Source organism: Carcharhinus amblyrhynchos, chromosome 30 (assembly GCF_965287045.1).
Source record: "Carcharhinus amblyrhynchos chromosome 30, sCarAmb.v2.hapA, whole genome shotgun sequence".
Classification (NCBI taxonomy): Eukaryota; Metazoa; Chordata; class Chondrichthyes; order Carcharhiniformes; family Carcharhinidae; genus Carcharhinus; species Carcharhinus amblyrhynchos.
In genome coordinates, this window is record NC_137353.1 from 16,703,895 (window position 1) to 16,724,756 (window position 20,862).

The 20,862-nt window shown below is 42.0% G+C and overlaps 2 protein-coding genes across 8 annotated transcripts in view; one reads left to right on the forward strand and one right to left on the reverse strand.

The window, feature by feature from the left end:
• The window catches only part of odad1 (outer dynein arm docking complex subunit 1), a 34,313-nt gene extending 19,515 nt beyond the window's left edge, over positions 1-14,798 (forward strand). Inside the window, exons 12-15 of one of the 2 annotated variants that reach the window (XR_013889665.1) lie at positions 191-294; positions 1,471-1,564; positions 8,813-9,469; positions 14,361-14,798. Coding sequence is in view for 1 of the 2 variants with exons in the window: in XM_080215069.1 (XP_080071195.1) it covers positions 191-294; positions 1,471-1,564; positions 8,813-8,881 (267 nt within the window). In the remaining variant the exon portion in view is untranslated. Of the gene's footprint in view, positions 1-190; positions 295-1,470; positions 1,565-8,812; positions 11,807-14,360 lie in introns of those variants that run through there. The other variant, XM_080215069.1, reaches the window with a different exon arrangement.
• Positions 1-20,862, reverse strand: part of LOC145360108 (putative oxidoreductase YteT) — a 264,299-nt gene that overhangs the window by 24,276 nt on the left and 219,161 nt on the right. For 4 of the 6 annotated variants that reach the window (XM_080215072.1, XM_080215074.1, XM_080215075.1 and 1 more), the window contains one exon: positions 14,906-17,094. In XM_080215072.1, coding sequence (XP_080071198.1) covers positions 16,972-17,094 — 123 coding nt within the window. In that variant the 3' untranslated portion in view covers positions 14,906-16,971. Of the gene's footprint in view, positions 1-4,100; positions 4,473-14,905; positions 17,095-20,862 lie in introns of those variants that run through there. The other 2 variants (XM_080215071.1, XR_013889666.1) reach the window with 2 other exon arrangements.

The window sequence follows — 20,862 nt, forward strand, 5'->3', positions numbered from 1 at the left end:
CTCTTTTGAAGAGCCAGCATATACGTATGATGGGCTGTGTGGTCTCCTTTAGTGATGCCTGATACTAGTCCTGGATTGACTCATGTAAAAGTTTATAAGCTGATTATATTCAAGTTGTGTCTGGGTTTGTTGCATCTCTTTATTTGTGTGTGGCACTAATATTTACTCTTCTACACATTATTCATACCAGGATTACGACAGACCATATGACCCACAGGAAGCTGCCATTTTGCTGTTGGGCCAGAATCCGAAAAATCCCATCCAGCCAATATACATTGAACCTCCCACCACTGGGTGAGTATCTCCTATCTCAGTTCCATCAATCTTTTGCGGAAGGGGTAGAGACCAACAAAACCATAAATTCATAATATCATGGGGATTGTAAACTGTTCTTAGCTGATTAATATTTTTCCTCAGCTTTATAAATAATTTTTTCACACCATTCCCAAAACAGGGGGCTGTGCAGATGTCATCTGGCCTCTGACTGACCCTCTTTTAGGGATGGATCTCATGGGGATTCTGTATAAAGTACACCAGGAGTGATATTGGGATATTGCAAATGTAGCAATAGCAGATCAGCAACCCATTTAACACTGTTGCTGAGTGAAAAATACAATCAGCCAGGATGTAAAACATGTTTGTATGAATATAAAATCAAATCACTGCGGATGCTGGAATCTGATATAAAGGTAGAAAAAATTGGAAAATCTCAGCAGGTCTGACAGCTTCTGTGGAGAACTGTGTTAAAGAATCATTCAGACTTGAAACCTTAGCACTGTTCTCACAGGTGCTGTCAGACCTGCTGAGATTTCCTGTGTTTGATGAACGTATGAGTGTTGGGTAGAAGCGAGAGGCTGAATAAACTAGGCTTGTACTCGTTAGAGTTTAGAAGGATGAGGGGAGATCTCATTGAGATGTACAAGATGATGAATGGGATGGATAGGATAGAGGTGGAGAGGCTCTTCCTGCTCAGAAAGGACAGTAGGACTAGAGGGCACAGCCTCAAGATAAGGCGGGGGGGGGGGCAGTTTAGAACGGAGTTGAGGAGGAACTTCTTCACTCAAAGGGTGGTGAGTCTCTGGAATTCTCTGCCCGTTGAAGTGGTGGAGGCTGCCTCGCTAAATATATTGAAGACGCGGGTAGATAGGTTTTTGATAGGCAAGGGGATTAAGGGTTATGGGGAGAAGGTGGGAAAGTGGAACTGAGCCACTTCAGATCAGCCATGATCTTATTGAATGGCGGGGCAGGCTCGAAGGGCTAGATGGCCTACTCCTGCTCCTATTTCTTATGTACTTGAGTTATCATGGATAGGGGAAAGGAAGAAAATTGCAGGAGGGAGAGGCTGGGCAGAGGGGAGTTCAAAGACACTACAATTGGTTTTCTTTCCTGATGACATGGATTGGAATGTTCATTGAGTGATGGTAATGTTTGGATCAAAAGAGAGTTCATTCTTGTTGGTGACTCTTCCAGAAATGATAATGACAGTGATGTGGAATCTTCAGTGACTGACGAAGAGGAAAGGCCCCTGACTCAGAATGAACTCCGGCAAAGAATACTGAAAGGGGTAAGACCAGAGTGACCCATTAAAGACCTTATAGCCATCCTCCCCTCCTTGAACTTACTAATGTTAAGTGTCACTGGAAACATTGCCCCAGCACATCTCCTATAATTAAGCTTGATTCTTCAAAGAAGTGCGTGTGAGTTCGACTGACCATGCTAAATTGCCCCTTAGTGTCAGAGGGACTTGCAGAGTAAATATGTGGGAGAGGGTTGGGTGGGATTGCTGTTGGTGCAGGCTTGATGGCCAAATGGCCTCCTTCAGCACTGTAGGGATTCTATGATTTGGACCCAAGCACACTTAGGGTGTGATTCTAAATGCCTTTACTTTTTTCTTCATTATTTCATAGAATGTGGGCATCGCTGGCTGGACCAGAATTTGGTGCCCACTTCCCTAGCTGCCCTGAGCTGAGTGGATTGCCAGACTGTTTCTGAGGGCAATTAAAAGTCAACCACATTTCTTGGGGTCTGGAATCACATGTAGGCCAGACAGGTAAATGACAGATTTCCTTCCCTGAAGGACATTAGTTAACGAGAGGGGGTTTTCCAACAATCAATGATAGCTTCATGGTCATCATTACTGAGACTTCAGAATTATTCATTAACTGGTTTGTTTTTACGTATGAACATATAAATTAGGAGTGGCCATTAGGCCCCTCTAACCTGTTCTGTCATCTGATAAGATCATGGCTGATCTGATTGTGGCCTCAAAACTACTGTCCATCCCCTATAACCTTTCGACTCCCTTGCCAGGCAAGAATCTACCTGACTCTACCTTAAAAATATTCCGTGATCTTACCTCCACCGCTCTCTGGGGAAAGAGAATTTCACAGGCTAATTACACTCTGAGAGAAAAATATTCTTCTCATCTCCATCTTAAATGTCACCCCAACCCTTCACTTTGTCTTACTGAGCCTATTCCAGCACATTACTCCTCACACCCAGTTATCTGCTGCACTCATTCATTCTTCTCTTTACACTTCTTCACATGCCCATCTATCTCACAATGACTGAGTCTACCCCTTCAGATATGCAGATTGCTAGTGATGTGGAGCACTGATCTATGAAGGTAACAACAATCTCCAGTGTCACATTGCCATACCACCATCAATCAGCATTAACAATATCATCGACCGTGACATTTGTCTTCCTGATGCTGATAGTTAAACCAAACTCTTTACAGGTGTGAGCGAGTCTATCCATTAAGGTGTTCCTCAATACGGAATGCGAGTGTAGCATCATTGATGTTGGGGACATGGTTGGCTAATGATGTTATTGGACTAATAATCCAGAGATTATGCTATTTAAATTCATTTAATAAATCTGGGATATAAAAGACAGCAGTAGTAATCATGACAACTACTATCAATTATTGTAAAAACCCATCTGGTTTTTTAATGCCATTTAGGGAAGGAAATCTGCCATTTGATTTGATTTATTATTGTCACGTGTATACAGTGAAAAGTATTGTTTCTTGTGTGCTATACAGACAAAGAATAGCGTTCTTGGAGTACATAAGAGGGAAGGAAAGAAGAGGGTACAGAATATAGCGTTATAGTCATAGTTAGGCTGCAGCGAAAGATCAACTCAATGTAAGATAGATCCATTCAAAAGTCTGATGGCAGCAGGGAAGAAGCTGCTCTCGAGACAGTTGGTACGTGATCTCAGATTTTTGTATCTTTTCCCCAACGGAAGAAGGTGGAAGAGAGTATGTCTGGGGTGTGTGAGGTCTTGAATCTGCTGGTTGCTTTTCCAAATGATGTGGAGATGATGGCAATGGACTGGGGTAAACATAGTAAGAAGTCTCACAGCACCAAGTTAAAGTCCAAAAGGTTTATTTGGTAGCAAACGCCTCTAGCTTTCGGAGTGCTGCTTCTGCTTTTCCAAGGCAGCAGGAAGTGTAGACTGAGTCAGTGGATGGGAGGCTGGTTTGCATGATGGACTGGGCTAATGCTCACAATGCTTTGTAGTTTCTTGCTGCCTTGGACAGAGCAGGAGCCATACCAAGCTGTGATATATCTGAGAAGTATGCTTTCTATGCAGCGTTTGTAAAAATTGGAAAGAGTCATAGCGGACATGCTGAAGTTTCTTAGTATTCTGAGAACATAGAGGTGTTGGTGGGCTTTCTGGACTATAGTGTCAGCGTGAAGAGACCAGGACAGGTTGTTAGTGATCTGGACACCTAGAAACATTAAGTTCTGAATCATTTCCACTTCACCCCATTGATGTAGATAGGGTCATGTCCTCCATTTTGCTTCCTGAATTCGATGACTATCTCCTTCATTTTACTGATTTTGAGGGAGGGACCTGGTTTTACCTGGTCTGATCTATATGTGACTCCAGACACACAGCAATGTGGCTGACTATTAATTGCCCTGTGCAATGGTTGCACAAGCCACTCAACCACTCAAAGAGAAGTACCTCCCTTCATAATCTGTTAGAGTTTGTGAGAAGGGGATTATCTACCCTTTAACAGCGTTTAGTGGTCAAATCAAAATAACTACCAGAGATTCCCTCTGTAAAATCAACAAGTAACTCTTTATTCTTCTAACAGTAAACAGGTTAACCAACAATTAACAAACCAAATAAAACACTATTCTAATGGAATGGTATTTAGATAATCACCAATCCCACTTAATAACAAAAAAAAATTTTTGGTCCCACTCAAAATGCAATCATGTTTGTCATCTCCCAGAATGTTCTTTCTTCTTTGCTGATTTCTTCAGTTTTCACTATATTCTGTTGGTACCTTTACGGCTGGGATGAGGCTTTCTTTTAAGACGTATATGTGTCTGTTACACTAACAAAGAATTATTGTCTGTGTCTCTCTCGCTCCCTGAGAGTTGTAAACTGTGGCAGTTGCTGGCAGGCAGTCTTCTGTCAGTTTTCTGGAGCTAGGAGCTGGTTTTATACCCCTGATGACATACCAAAATTTGCACAATATGATTGTTTTACAGGTTATCAAAACATCAAATTCAAATCCAATAGGCTGTTACTATTCAAATGCCTGTTTCAAATTGATTCATTAAAATTCCAAAACATGTTCTGATTCAAATGCCTAAAGCCAGTTAGCAAAGCAATCCTGTTGTTTTTGCCTCTGATACATTTTTTTTCAGTCTGTACCAGATGTACCTACAGCTCTTCAGTACAGAAAAAAACAAAACTACATTTTAAACAGACAATTTTTCAACTCTTAGGATTTTACAATTTTTAAAATAATTTTATAAACACTAGCATCACAACAGGCAACAAATGCTGGCCTTGCCAGTAATGCCCATACCCCAAGAATAAACTTTTTAAGAAAGTAACTAAGTAACTCTCTGATGAGGACTTACTGCACTTGTCTTGGTCTTGGATCCAAGGGACAAGGCTAAACAGCTTTCCATCAGTTCTGGTATATAAATAGACATCTTGTATAGATGAACCAAAGGCATATGACAATGGCAAAGAACGTCAAAGGATATTGTGGACAGAACACAATCTTATTTCATTATTCTGTGGATCTCAAAAGGTTCTGATTTTGGTTTGTTATAGCTTACCCCTCATATTGTCATGGAAAGATGAGGACAATCTTCCATCTTCATTTGGCTATTGGTCCTGAGTATTACTTATCAATGAGAACACCTTGGCAATCTTTTTGCAGTTTTTTGTTGGGGTGAAGTTTCCATAAGGGGGATCACTTCTTGACATCACCCTCAAATGAGGTTCTGGAGTGTGTCCTGTCTGTTGCAGATTCCCATTCTTGTCCTTATTACTGAATACCAATTGGTTTATGCATACATACCTTCCAGTCTGGTATTTGGACAGTGAAACAACTCGATGCAATGCCAGGTAGCATATCAACCTTCTTCATGGCTCTGACATCCATTATTATGAACTGCTTCGAAAGGTTAATCATGGCATGAATCAATTCTAGCCTCCCAGTTGCCTGGATCCACTACAGTTCACCTACTAGCACAACAGGTCCACAGCACATGCCACTTCCCTGGCCCTGAACTCAACCCTGGAACATCTAGACAACAAAGACATCTATGTCAGACTCCTATTTATCAACTACAGGTCAGCCTTCAACACCATTATTCCTATGAAACTCATCTCCAAACTCCATGGCCTGGGTTTCAGCTCCTCCCTCCCTCAGCAACTGGATCCTGAATTTCCTACCCACCGACCACAATCAGTAAGGATAGGCAACAACAACTCCTCCATGATCATCCTCAACACCAGTGCCCCACAAGGCTTTGTCCTCAGCTCCTTACTATACTCCATATACACATGTGACTGTGTAACCAAATTGCCCTCCAGCTCAATTTTCAAGTTTGCGTATGACACCATTATTGTGGGTTGGATCTCAAACAATGATGAGACAGAGTTCAGGCACAGCACGGTTGCACAGTGGTTAGCACTGCTGCTTCACAGCTCCAGGGTCTTGGGTTCGATTCCTGGTTCGGGTCACTGTCTGTGTGGAATTTGTACGTTCTCCTCATGTCTGCGTGGGTTTCCTCCCACAGTCCAAAGATGTGCGGGTTAGGTTGATTGGCCATGCTAAGAAATTGCCCCTTAGTGTCTAGGGATGCGTAGGTTAGAGGGATTAGTGGGTGTAATATATAGGGATATGGGGGTTGGTCCTGGGTGGGATTGTGGTCGGTGCAGACTCGATGGGCCAAAGAGCCTCTTTCTGCACTGAAGGGTTCTATGATCTATGAAAGAGATAGAGAATCTGGTGAACTGATGCAACGACAATAATCTCTCCCTCAATGTCAACAAAACAAAGGAGATAGTCATCAACTTCAGGAAGCTTAGTGGAGGATATGCCTCTGTTGACATCAATAGAGATAAAGTAGAAATGGTCGAGAGCTTCAAGTTTTTAGGTGTCCAGATTACCAACATCCCATGCTGACATTATAGTTAAGAAAATTCACCAATGCCTCTACTTTCTCAGAAGGCAAAGGAAATTTGGCATGTCTGCTATGACTCTCATCAAATTTCAGATGCACCATAGAAAATATTCATTTTGGTTGTATCATAGCTTGGTATGGCTCCTGCTCTCTTCAAGATCACAAGAAACTACAAAGGGTGGTGAACGAAGCCTCTCACCCATTGACACTATCTACACTTCCTCAGAAAAGCAGCCAGCATAATTAAAGATTTCATGAACTCTGGACATACTCATTTCTGCCTTCTTCCATCAGGAAAAAGATACAAAAGTCTGAGGACACATACCAACCAACTCAAAAATAGCTTCTTCCCTGCTGCCATTAGACTTTTGAATGGACCTATTCGCACTAAGCTGACCTTTCTCTATGCCCTCAGCTATGACTTTAACACTACATTCTGCACTCTCTCCTTTCCTTCTCTATGTATGGTATGCTTTGTATAGCACGCAAGAAACAATTCTTTTCACAGTATGTAACACATATGACAATAAAAAATCAAATCAAATTCAATACATCTCCTCTTCAAATGCCATCCAATTCCCCTTCACACAGTTTACAGTCCTTGACTCAATAGTAATTTATAAAGTATTCCAGGTCCCAACAACTATTCTGCTATGCATGAGGCCCACATGTAAATAATTGCCCTTATTAATACTACCGATCAATATAATAAAACAACAATTCTCTAAAGACAAAGCAATTGTTAGCCATGGTTAATTTATTTTCTTGTGTTATTTACACTTGCTAATCAGGTAAAGTTCATGAAAAACCAACACCTGCAAATCCTACTTAATGTGAAAGAGGGTTTTTTCTTCAAATCCCCCCCCCCAAAAAAGCAATTTTTCTGTTTTGGTTGCCCATACATCTCAGGCTTTCCAACTAATGAAAATATTACCTGAAAATTTGCATAATATGAAATACAAAATATTGGACTGTTTTTGTCATGAGTCTATTTAGAGATAAAACACAAGTCTGTGGAGTTAATCATTTAAATGCTGCCTTACTTCTAAGATAGCAGGTTAGTTGCTGATGGGTTTCATATCAGTTAGCTCTATTAATTGTATTCATTTGAACAACTTGTATCTATACTTTTCAGTTGCATGTCAGAATTGAGCAAGGACAGCAGAAATTTATTTCCCTGTCACAATTGGAGCAGCTTCATATTAACTAATTGAATTTAAATTTCAACAGCTGCCATGGTGGGATTTGAACCCACATCCCCAAAGCAATAGCCTGGTCCTCTGCCACCACCACCTCCTCCTCTATCCTCCAACCACTTCTCTTTCCTGCAGTCCCACTGCATGGGACCTGTTGATCCTCTGGCACCTTGTCCAAGTGATTATCTCCCTCTGTGAACAGCAGAAGTCACCTGACTATGGAATAAATTACATCACATCCCTCAACACAGAAGTTCACTTTAAAATGTGTCTTCTGACTGTTAACTTAAAATCTTCCCTGTTCGCAGAACAAAACTCAGAAAACTATGCACTGTCCCTCATCTCATCAACAACGTCTCAATGTCCTCCAATTATTTCTCTACCTCCCACAATCCTGATTGTTATGCTCACCAAAGCCAATTTTTCTTTTTGTGACCTGTGATCGTGGTGTTTAATTTCGCCAACATGATGGAAGAAGATATACAAAGTAGGTATTGAAATTCCAAAGTGACTCAACAACATTGCCCCTGGACTTCAGAATCAAAATACTAACAAACATTTAGGCCAGGAATACCACCAAGCCAAGGCTGGTTAAGATGCAGGTGTTAATTGTGGCTTAAAGAGTAAAACTCTTGTCTCCAAGTCAGAATGTTGTCAGTTCAAATCCCATTCCAGAAACTTGAGCCCACAATGCAGGGTCCATACACCTGTGCAGGACTTGAGGGAGTGTTGATCTGTCAGCAATGCCATTTTTCAGATGGGATGTTAAACCATGATCCACAGCACCCTCTCAGGTGTATGTAAAAAAACTCCCTTATTTTTGAAGAAGGGGGAGTTCTTCCTGGTGTCCTATTAACTTTTATCCCTCAACCAACATCACCAAAATAGATTATCTGACCACTTCCTAACTCAGTTTTGCAATACATTCAGATACAGGTAAGGGGAGGATTCACAGGAATTCATTTTCCTTGGCCAGAGATTGATATATAGCCAGCAGTATAACGCGGACTTGATAACCCAGCACTGGTCAACATGGTACCTGTATTATCTGCACCTTCAGACAGTAAGCTATCTTTATTTATTTAATAGTTGCTCTTAATGTCTCTAGTTGTTATTACCATTGTGATGATGAATTCAGTTATTCTACATCTTGATGTTTTTTAGGTGATGAAGAAAGAAGCGAAGGCTTTGAAGAAAAGCATTCATTATGATCGCTTTCAACAAAAGTGCTAAACCAAGAAATGCTAAAGAAGATCATATTCACAATATTTACTGCTTTAGGTTTATAGAGATTACCATGTCAGCATCATTTTCTTTCACTTCAGCCTTCTTCCCTCTATACGTTGATTCTTGTTGGGTGTAGATTTTTACTCATGCTGCATTTTTCATTTCGAATTGTAAATCCAGAATTAACATTGAAGGAATGAAATCACTTGTACATTTCTTCAAAGAGAAACACATCAATACACTCCGAGAGATATTAGCTATGAATTTGCTTCTGCATGCAGGTTGTTGAAGCTGAGAATAGGAAACTCTGGGGGTTAATTAACTGGAATGGTCACAGTCATGGATTGGCACCAGAGGTCATTAATAGCTATTGCTTTTATTCAATTTTTATGATGAGTTGTTCTTGTGTAATTAAAATATGAGGTGTATTGTCTCCTGAATTCAATGAGTGTTTCTCACTCTGTGCAGTGACTTCGACACATGTTCCTGAGGCCAATGGGAAAAGAGGAAGATTATTGATTGGCTGGAACTTTCTGATTGATATCTTGTGTCTTACAGATACAGGTTCTGAGAAGAAGAGTGAAAGGATGTTCAGTAAGTAATTCAGCTGTCTGTTGTAATGCTGAGTGGCTTTAATGTTTACTGCCACAGTTATTTTGTCTGACCGTGCCTCTGTGAAGAGCCTTGGGATATTTTTCTACATTAAAGGCACTATATAAATGCATTGCCATTGTTGTCAAGACAAATTGAGGTTTAGATATTTCTTTAGTGACTCCATAACAACACTAACCTGCAATTATGTAGCACTTTTAACATAATGAAATATCCTAAGGCTCTAAAGCATGCTGAATCTTTTGAGAGTAGATTGTGTGTGTTTCTTGTTAATCTAGTTCATTTAAATTAAACCACTGGTTTGAAGCTTATGTTTCAGCTTGATAAGAATATTTGTCCAGTGTGCTAAAGATTTCACATGGTAGCATTTGTTTCATGCATGTAGATAATGAACAGAGTTAGGGTTCTATGATCTGATTTGATTTATCATCATCATATATATTGGGATACAGCGAAAAGTATTGTTTCTTGCATGCTATAAGGACAAAACATACTGTTCATAGAGTATGTAGGGAAGAAGGAAAGGAGATGGTGCAGAATATAGTGTTGCAGTTACAGATAGGGTGTAGAGAAAAATCAGCTTAATATATAAGATCATTAAAAATTCTGAAAGCAGCAGGGAAGTAGCTGTTCTTGAATCAGTTGGTACGTGTTCACAGACTTGTATTTTTTTCCTGATGGAAGAAGTCGGAAGAGAGTATGTCCAAGGTGCACTACTGTAGAGTAACTCGTTGAAGTTCCTTCAATAGTACCTCCCAAACAAGTGACTTCAACCACCTTCAAAGGACAGAAGCACATGGTGCATGGGAATAATTCCCTCAAGTCACACACCACCATGGTTTGCCAATGATGTTCATATCACGACCATGAAGACAGATAATCTCCACATACAGTACATTCTAATCACGCATTTTAAATTTATAGCAGTTTTAAAATAGGCAAGTAGTGCATGCCATGACTACAATTTTCACTTTACTGCGGTTATTGTGTGACTCAGGGGCAGGTCTTCTGGCTGGAGTGGTACCGTAACCCAAGGGGAATGCTTCTAGTTCTCTCCTCCCCACCAGTTCCATTCAGTCACAGCAATCCCTTGCAGACTGACAAACAAGGGACATTTTTAATCATGAAAATTCCAGATGTTATTGTTTTAATTTGCAATTTAAAAAAAATTGGAAATTCCAATCTTTTATATTCAATATTAATTTGACTTTTGTCATTTAAAAATAAATTCACTTCTTATAGCAATAAAGAAAGATTTATTAGCATTTAAATTTGGCAGTTTTCTTTGTCCTTTCCCTGGGCTTTTGCCTAGTGACTCACCATAGGGCAGAGGTCAGTTTCCGAGCTTCTGGCGAGGGACAACTGACTCATGCAAATGTATCTTCTATTCTGTTGTTGACTTCTAGATTTGTGGAGATCATTTTAACTTAACTTACCTGATGGGAAGCTGTAGAGCCAGAATTGAGCTGTCTGAATTTCTCACCACCTGTTATACATTTGATCCAATTTTATTTTCCATTGATTTCTGAATGTGAATGACATAGCCAGACCAAATCCAGTCGGTTCCTGAGTTGGTTGGAAGTGCCCCCCATGTTAATTTCAATGACAGAGATCAGTCTGATTGCCTTACTCACCAGCAATTAACCTGAAAACTCAGTGTGACACCACGTACAACCATTGTCTCCAGCATTCACAATATGTTGCCCTAATGTACTGGAGTACGAGTTCACTAAATAAACACACTCACGTGTCCAAAGTTATATTCCTGACCCTTGCCACACAGTCTAACTGGCTCCTGGCTGACTCTTAAGGTTTCTGCCTCCAGCTCTTGCAGAAAATCAATCTGAGCTTGTGCAAAGGAGCTCTTCCAAACCGCAGTTCTCAATACTAATTTCACTCGTTTGAACTCCATCGCTCATCACACTGTGGTTGCAAATCTTCATGTGGTGTCCTTTTATTCATTCATGGGACATGGGCATCGCTGGCTGGCCGGTATTTATTGCCCTTTCCTAATTGGCCTTGAGAAGATGATGGTGAGCTGCCTTGTTGAAAGGCTGCAGTCCACGTACTGTGGGTTGACTCACAATGCTGTTAGGGAGAGAATTCTAGGATTTTGATGCAGTGACTGCGAAGGAACGGCAATATATTTCCAAGTCAGAATGGTGAGGGGATCTTGCAGGTGGTAGTGTTCTCATATATCTGCTGCCCTTGTCCTTCTAGATGGAAGTGGTCATGGGTTTGGAAGATGCTGTCTAAGGATCTTTGGTGAATTGCTGCAGTGCATCTTGCAGATAGTACACACTGCTGCTACTGGATGTTTGTGGATGCAATGCCAACCAAGTTGTCCTTGATGGTGTCAAGCTCCTTGAGTGTTGTTGGAGCTGCACCCATCTAAGCAAGTGGAGAGTCTTCCATCACACTCCTGACTTATACCTTGTAGATGATGGACAGGCTTTGGGGAGTCAGGAGATGAGTTACTCGCCACAGTATTCCTAGCCTCTGACCTGTTCTTGTAGCACTATATTTATGTAGTGAGTCCAGTTGAATTTCTAGCCAATGGTAACCCCAAGAATGTTGACAGTTGGGAGGGGGGGTGTTCAGTGAGCGTAACACCATTGAATGCCAAGGAGCGGTGGTTAGATTCTCTCTTATTGGTGATGGCCATTGCCTGGCATTTGTGTGGTGCAAATCTTATGTACCACTTGTCAGTCCAAACCTGTATACTGTCTAGATATTGTTATTTTTGAACATGGACTGCTTCAGTATCCAAAGAGTCACGAATAGTGCTGAACATCATGCAATCATTGGCAAACATCTGACCTTATGATGGAGGGAAGGTCATTGATGAAGCAGTTGAGTTGGGCCTCAGACATTACTGCCTGGGACATTATCCTGAGGGACTCCTGCAGGGATGTCCTGGAGCTGAGGTGACTGACCCTCCACAACCATAACCATCTTCCTACATGCCAAGTATGACTCCAACCAGCAGAGAGTTTTCCCCCTGATACCCATGATTCCAGTTTTGCTAGGGCTCATTGATGCCACGCTTGTTCTAATGTGGCCTTGATGTCAAGGGCTGTCACTCCTGCCTCACCTTTGGAATCCAGCTCTTTTGTTCATGTTTGAATCAAAGAGGTCAGGAGCTGAATGTTCCTGGCGAAATCCAAACTGGGAGTCACTAAGTAGGTGCTGCTTGATTGCACTGTTGATGAGATCCTTGCTCCCCACCCCCACCTTCCATCACTTTATTGGTGATCGAAAGTAGACTGATGGGGCGATAATTGGCCGGGTTGGATTATCCTGCTTTTTGTGTACAGGACATATCTGGTCATTTTGCCACATTGTTGGGTGGATACACGTAACTGTACTGGAAGATCTTGATGAGGGGAGCGGCAAGTTCTGGAACACAAGTCTTCAGTACTATTGCTGGCATATTATCAAGACCCATTGCCTTTGCAGTATCCAGTGCCTCCAACCGTTTCCTAATATCACATGGAGTGTATCAAATTGGCTAGAGACTGACATCAGAGATGGTGGGGAACCACTGGAGGAGGCCGAGATGGATCACCCGCTCAGCACATCTGGCTGAAGATTGCTGCGAATGCTTCAGCCTTATCTTTTGCACTGAAATGCTGGGCTCCTCCATCATTGAGAATGCGGATATTCCTATTCCAATGAGTTGCTTACTTGTCCACCACCATTCACAACTGGATATTACAGGACTGCAGAGCGTGGATCTGATTCATTGGTTGTGGGATCGCTTTGATTTGTCTATCAGTTGCTGTTTGGCATGCAAATAGTCCTGTTTGATAGCTTCACCAAGTTGACACCTCATTTTTAGGTATGCCTGTTGTTGTTCCTGGCATGCTGTCCTGCACTCTCCATTGAACCAGGGTTGATCTCCTGGCTTGATGACAATGGTGGAGTGGGGGATATGCCAGGCCATGAGGTTGCAGATTGTGCTGGAGTACAGTTATGCTGCTGTTGGTGGCCCACAGTGTCTTATGGATGCCCAGTCTTGAGTTGCTAGATCTGTTCGAAGTCTGTGATAGTGATGGTGATAGTGCCTCGCAACATGATGGAAATTATTCTCAATGTGAAGATGAGACTTTGTCTCCACAAGGACTGTGCAGTGGTCACTCTTACCAATAAGAGTGATGGACACATGCATCTGCAGCTGGCAGATAGGTAAGGATGAGCTCAAGTATATTTTTCCCTCTTGTTTGTTCCCTCACCATCTGCCACAGACCCAGTCTAGCAGTTATATCCTTTCGGACCCGACCAACTCAATCAGTACTGCTGCTGCCGCCGAGCCACTCTTGGTGATGGGCATTGAAAACTAACACCCAGTGTACATTTTGTGCCCTTGCCATCCTCAGTGCTTCCCCAAGTATTTTCCAACATGGAGCAGTTCTGATTCACCAGCTGAAGGTGGGCAGGACACGGTAATCAGTAAAAGGTTTCCTTGCCTATGTTTAACCTGAAGTCATGAGACTACAGGGGGAACGGAGTCTTCATGGAGACCAGAGTTAATGCTGAGGACTCCCAGAGCAACTCCCTCCCGACTGTATACCACTATGTCACTACCTCTGCTGGGTCTGTCCTGCCGGTCGGACCAGACATATCCAGGGATGGTAATGATGGTGTCTGGGGTGTTATCTGTAAGGTATGATTCCGTGAGAATGACTGTGGCAGGCTGTTGCTTGACTAGTCTGTGAGAGAGCTCTCCCAATTTTGGCACTAGCCCCCAGATGTTCATAAGGAGGACTTTGCAGGGTCAAAAGGGCTGTTTGTTTTTGCCATGATCTTTTCTGGTGCCTAGGTTGATGTCAGGTGATCCATCTGGTTTTATTCCTTTTTATTGACTTTGTAGCGTTTCTTACAACTGAGTGGCTTGCAAGGCTATTTCAGAGGGCAGTTGGGAGTCAGCCACATTGCTATGGCTCTGGAGTTCACATGTACATCAGACCAGGTAAGGGTGGCAGATTTCCTTCCCGAAAGGACATTAGTGAATCAGATGGGTTTTTCCAACAATTGACAATGGTTTCACGACCATCAGTAGACTCTTAATTCCAGATTTTTTTTACTGAATTCAAATTCAAACCCAGGTTCCCAGAACATTAGTTGAGTTTCTGGATTAATAGTCTAGCAATAATACCATGATGCACCTGATCTATGTTCACTATGCTAGATTAATTAAACCAGGGTGTAGCTCTGAGAGCTAAAGTAAACAGAAGCTTCCAGAAAGAAGCAAGAGCTATAAACGTGTGTAGAGACATCTTTTAATTGCACAGTTATTTTAAAGTACTGTAAATAAACTAGTTGTAGACTTAAAACATGTGTCATTTCTGCATTGCTCTGAGGTAAATCAGATATATAAAATCTACAACAAACCAACAACTACACAATACTTAGCACTTGTATTAAAAATTTAAGTAATTTATTAGAAAGTAAACATTGTAATTTACCTGCTCATTGTTTGATCTTGTATAAATGTCTGATGGGAAATCAACAGATTTATTAAGATCTCAATGAGGAGATGTGATAGACATTGAGTTTTTGTAAAAATCATCAATCACTTCCTGGGTTCAGAGAAAGGTTATGCTGAATAATGAGCAGTTAAATCTGTTGCTAACTATCTGGCCTCCCCCAAGTGCTGGAATTGTAATTGAAATATTCTTATTCCTTAAATATCCTTGCAATATCATGATAAGTTTCACAAAAGGGAAGATGTACTCTTACTGATTTGATACAAATTGTTCCGAAGACAGGTTTTCACCAAAACATTTACTCATCTTTTTGTTTTCGAATCTTGATGGACTTACCATCTCTTTCTAACAATTTGTTTTCATTTTTTATTTATGAGGTTTGTCGGCTGAGTTTTCACTTTTTCCACGTTCAGATCCAATTGTACCCTCTTTATTTTTAAAAGACCGAAAGAACTTGCATCATACTAGCTTTCACAGCCTTAGGACATCCTGAGCGCTTCAAAACCAATGACATACTTCTGAAATGCAATCACTGCTAAATGCCACAAACGCAGAACCAAATGATCAGACAATCTGTTTCAGTAATATTGGTTGAAGGATAAATGTTGGAGGCCTCTTCTGTTTTTTGAAGAGTGCCAGTGAAACTTTCACATGCAGATAAGGTCAAAAAATATAGCATTTCATGTGAAACTTCCAACATTGCAGCACAGCTTCAGTACTGCACTGAAGTATTAGACTGGATTATGTGCTCAAATCTCTGGAGTAAGATATGAATCTATGATTTTCTGGATCAAGAGGGGAGGCTGCAACTTCCTGACTTACACCCAACACCTTTGGAAAATTAACTTCAGTGGAAAGGGATAACTGGCTGGGTGTTTGATGGATGAGGTGCATAACAGGTGGGCTGTAAAACGGACAAGATGTATAATAGGCACATGCATAACAAGAGTATAGAATAGGCAGAGTGTATATTTGTTGTGGTGTTTAAAAGATGGGTGTATGTCAGGCAGGGTATTTAGCAAGTGTGGTGTATAACAAACACTTAGTATAACGGTTAGAGAATAATGTGCGTAGTTCATAACAGACACATTGTAAAGCAGATGAGATGTAAAGTGCATGGGTTTATAATGAGAGATTTTTAATTAGTGTGATATAATAATAGACAGGATTAATGATAGACTGTGTTTAACTAGTGGGATTTATAATGGAAAGGGTTTACAATAGGTGGTGCATATAATGGGCAGGATTTAAAATGGGAGGGGTCTACAATAGGCAGGATTTATGACGGGAGAAGTATATGGTGGTCTGGGTGTGTAATGGTTGGGCTTAAAAAAATGGAAAAAACTAAGATTGGAATGGGCAGGGTGTAATGGAGGGGTTTATAACAGGTGTGGTTTATAATGGATGTTGATTACAATGGGAAGAATTTAAAATGAATGCAGTTGTATAACTGGGCTTATACTGGATGCAGTTTATAATGGGAGGGGTTTATAATGCCAGTGCTGCACAGGGATATAATTGGAAGGGATTTACAATGGATGTGAGTTACAATGGATGTAATTTATAATAGATGCAAGTTACAATGAGTGGTGTTTTTAGTCGTTGGGATTAATAATGAGGTTATGGCAGATATCCGGTTCACTTGCACCCATTCTGTGCCTGAAGTTAATTTTCCATGGCCCAGTCTGTATTGATTCTCACTCGACAGGTACACATATCATCAGGAATTTCTAACGTGCTGCCCACAAATTTCTGTTTGGATTTCAATATAATTGGTTTGATCCCACAGTTCTGTCATTTCAATCCAAAGGACGGTAATTTTTAAAAATGATAGTATTTGCTACCAGAACTTGAGGTGCAGAGAGTAGCAAACCCCAACCTGGTTTTCAGGAATTGAGTGGCAGGTAAACCTGGAACACGAATACTACGAAAGAGTGCTTAAAAATAAAACTGCTCCTGAATATTTCTGCTTACTGAGGTGATCACAGTTATTGATTAATCTGTACGGGAACAGTAAACGATACGGCTTTCTCTCCTTGCACGTTCAGCATCAAACACCAGCAGATGGCTGTCCAGGGTCTCTTCAGGACCTGTCCTGATCAGTGATGGATTGTTCTCCTGTGAGACAAAGGAGAAAGAAAAGAGAAATCACACAATGGAAGATTCCACAAGAGTAAAGCTGCACTCAGTAAACTGCCACAAAGCACTGTGCGATAAACAAGAAACTGTTCTACTGTTAGAAGCATCCAAAGCCACATGGCTCTTGAGGCTCAGTGTTTCACTAACACAGCTAGAAGATGCACGGAGATGGCTGCCTTAGAGTGCAGGAGCAAAGACTTTGCAATGGGCTGCAATAATTAAGCTGCCCAGTTACAGATCTTATAACTGGCGTTAGTGCCTTGAGCTAAAGAAGGTTAAATTCAGACGGTTCCTCATTCTGATTACCATTCAGAAACTGAGCAAGGGGTGGATCAGGTTTGCAGTAATGCCCTCTCTCTATGGTGATCTGCTAAACTACTGAACATTGTTTTGTTACATAATTAGATGCAATCGGTCAGAATTTTAGGTTTTTGGTTTTTGTTAAACACTAATTCAGAGGTAAGGGCATCACAGCCGGTGAATCTACCGAGTGCACTGATGAGACATCATTAGAACATTATCTGGTGATCCCTAATCGTAACTACGTGAACTTGGAAATAGCATCAGCATGCAACTTGTGGTCAAACATTCCAAAAACATACACCGTCTGGGTTCACGCACAACAAACGGTCACTTGAATGAAGAATCAAATGGATGTCAGTACACGTGGAGCCAGACGCCACTGAAATGCAGTGCCTTGAACAGAAAAGCCAAAAACCTGGCCAAAAAAAATCAGTTAAGAAGGAAGCATTTCATATGCCTGTTTTTCATAGGTAGTTAAAGTTAAGTTTATTTATTAAAGTATTAAATTATTTACTAAAGTAGGCTTACATTAACATTGCAATGAAGTTACTGTGACAATCCCCTTGTCCCACATTCCGGCACCTGTTCAGGTACACTGAGGGCTAATTCACTTAACCTACACGTCTTTAGGACTGTGGAAAGAAACTGGAGCACCTGGAGGAAATCCATGCAGACATGGGGAGAATGGGCGAACTCCACATAGATAGTGACCCAAGCCAGGAATTGAACCTGGGTCCCTGGCGCTGTGAGGCAGCAGTGCTAACCACTGAGCCACCGTGCCATCCATACTGATCTTGGATATTCTTGAGATAATTAAAGTTAAGCTCCTCCTGGGGTGGTGATGGGGGGTGGGGGTGGTGGTGGGGGGTGGGGGGGGTGGGGGTGGTGGTGGGGGGTGGGGGGGGGTGGGGGTGGTGGGGGGGGGTGGGGGTGGTGGTGGGGGGTGGGGGGGGTGGTGGGGGGTGGGGGGGGTGGTGGGGGGTGGGGGGGGTGGTGGGGGTGGTGGTGGGTGGGGGGGGTGGGTGGGGGTGGGGTGGGTGGGGGTGGGGTGGCGGGGGGGGGGTGTGTGTGGCGGGGGGGGGGTGGGTGGGGTGGGGGGGGGGTGTGTGTGGGGTGGGGGTGGGTGGGGTGGGGGGGGGGTGGGTGGGGGGGGGGGGGGGGGTGGGTGGGGGGGGGGGGGGGGTGGCTATTTCCCTGTTGATGACAGGGCTAGGACACCCAGCAGAAATTTGAGCAATTACAAGTGCTACTTGTCTTTTACTGCATGCCACAGGTTATATTGGGCTCAACGATAGGTTGGATCCTTGATTTTGGTGAACGCTGTCTCCAGCAGGATCTTTCTGTGCTTTTCACACTAACACAATATTACTGTAGCAGCATGTGTTTATTTCCCTTGTGCTAGTACTTGGATTTCAATAGTTTGATGGTAGGCATGTGAACATTTTGCACCATGTCCACTTGAGCTGAAAAACACCCTGAGTACAATTATAGATTCTATTCTTTCAGGATTGGGTCGTGTATAGAGAGAGGCAATGTCCTCCAAGTTACATACTATCCTCACTTGGACATCATTCCCTCGTCATTGCTGGATCACAATCCTGGAATGCCCTACTTCACAGCTCTGTGGAAGCACTGACACTGCAAAAACTACATAAGAAACCTCAACGTCATCTTCTCAAGGGCAACGAATAATTGGCAATAAATTGCCAGCAATTCCCACTCCAAGGAATAAATTAAAAATATATTTCTGAATTGTGTAATGGTAGGATTATGTACTGGATTTACAGTTATTTACAGGTTACAGTGCATCTTAAGGCAGTGAATTAATGATGTTGATTAAAAATGATTGTTTCCTATACAGTACAAGTTTGTTACCTATGCTTCACTTGATTTGCTTTATTATCGTCATGTGTTAGTATACAGTGAAAAGTACTGTTTCTAGCATGCTATAGAGACAAAGCATACTGTACATAGGGGAGGACAGAATGCAAAATGTAGTCTTATAGTCATGGCTAGGGTGTGGAGAAAGATGTACTTAATGCGAGGTAGGCCATTTAAAAGTCTGATGGCAGCAGGGTAGAAATTGTTTTGGAGTTGGTTGGTATGTGATCTCAGACTTTTGTATCTTTTTCCCAACTGAAGAAGATGGAAGAGAGTATGTTTGGGGTGTGCGGGGTCCTTGATTATGTTGGCTGCTTTTCCAAGGCAGCAGGAAGTGTAAACCGTGTCAGTGAATGGGAGGCTGGTTTGAGTGATGAACTGGCTTCATTCATGACCCTTTGAAGTTTCTTGCAGTCTTAGATAGCGTAGGATCCAACCTGTGATACAACCAGAAAGAATGCTTTCTACAATGCATCTGTAGAAGTTGGTGAGAGTTGTAGCAGACATGCTAAATCTCCTTAGTCTCCTGAGAAAATGAGGCTTTGGTGGGCTTTTTAACTACACTGTCTGCTTGCAGGGTTTAGGACAGGTTGTTGGTGATCTGGACACCTAAAATCTTGAAGCTCTTAACCATTTCTACTTCGTTCCCACTGATATAAATAGGGGCATGCCCTCCACTACACTTCCTGAAGTCGATGACAATCTCCTTCATTTTGTTGACATTGATTATCATAATCGCACCAGTCCACCAGACTCTCTATCTTTTTCCTGTACTGTGTCTCATCATTGTTTGAGATCTGACACATTATGGAGGTATCATCAGCAAACTTGAAAATTGAGTTGAAGGGGAATTTGGCTACATTGTCATAGGTGTATAAGGAGTATGATAAGGGGCTGAGGATACAGCCTTGTGGAGCACCAGTATTGAGGATGATCATGGAGGAGGTGTTGTTGCCTATCCTTACTGACTGCAGTCTGTGGGTTAGGAAATCTAGGATCCAGTTGCAGTGGGAAGAGTTGAGGTCCAGGCCACTAAGATTGGAGATGAGTCTCATAGGAATGATGGCGTTAAAGGCTGAACTGTACTCTATGAATAGGAGTCTGGCATAGGTGTCTTTGTTAATAGGTGTTTCAGGGTTGAGTGCAGGGCCAGGGAGATGGCATCTGCTACGGACCTGTTGCAGCGATAGGCAAACTATAGTGGATCACTTAACTGCTAATTCCATTATCGGACATGTTTGCTCACTAGCAGTATGCTGGAAAAAGATCAATCCATTTTCCCTGGTGATGTTTGTGAATCACAAAAATGTTTCTGTGCAGGTGGAGGCCATTTGGCCCATTGTGACTGTGCTGGCTCTCTGATACAGCAGCTCACTTGGTGCCATTCTCCCACCTTATCCCCTGTATCCCTATAGATTTGACCTTTTCAGATAACAGTCTAATTGAATGTGCCTCCAACACACTCACGGGCAGTGTGCAGCAGACCCAAATCACTTACAGCATGAAAAATCTTTTAGCTTTTTTTTACCAATTAATTTGAATCTGTGCCCTCTCATTTCAATC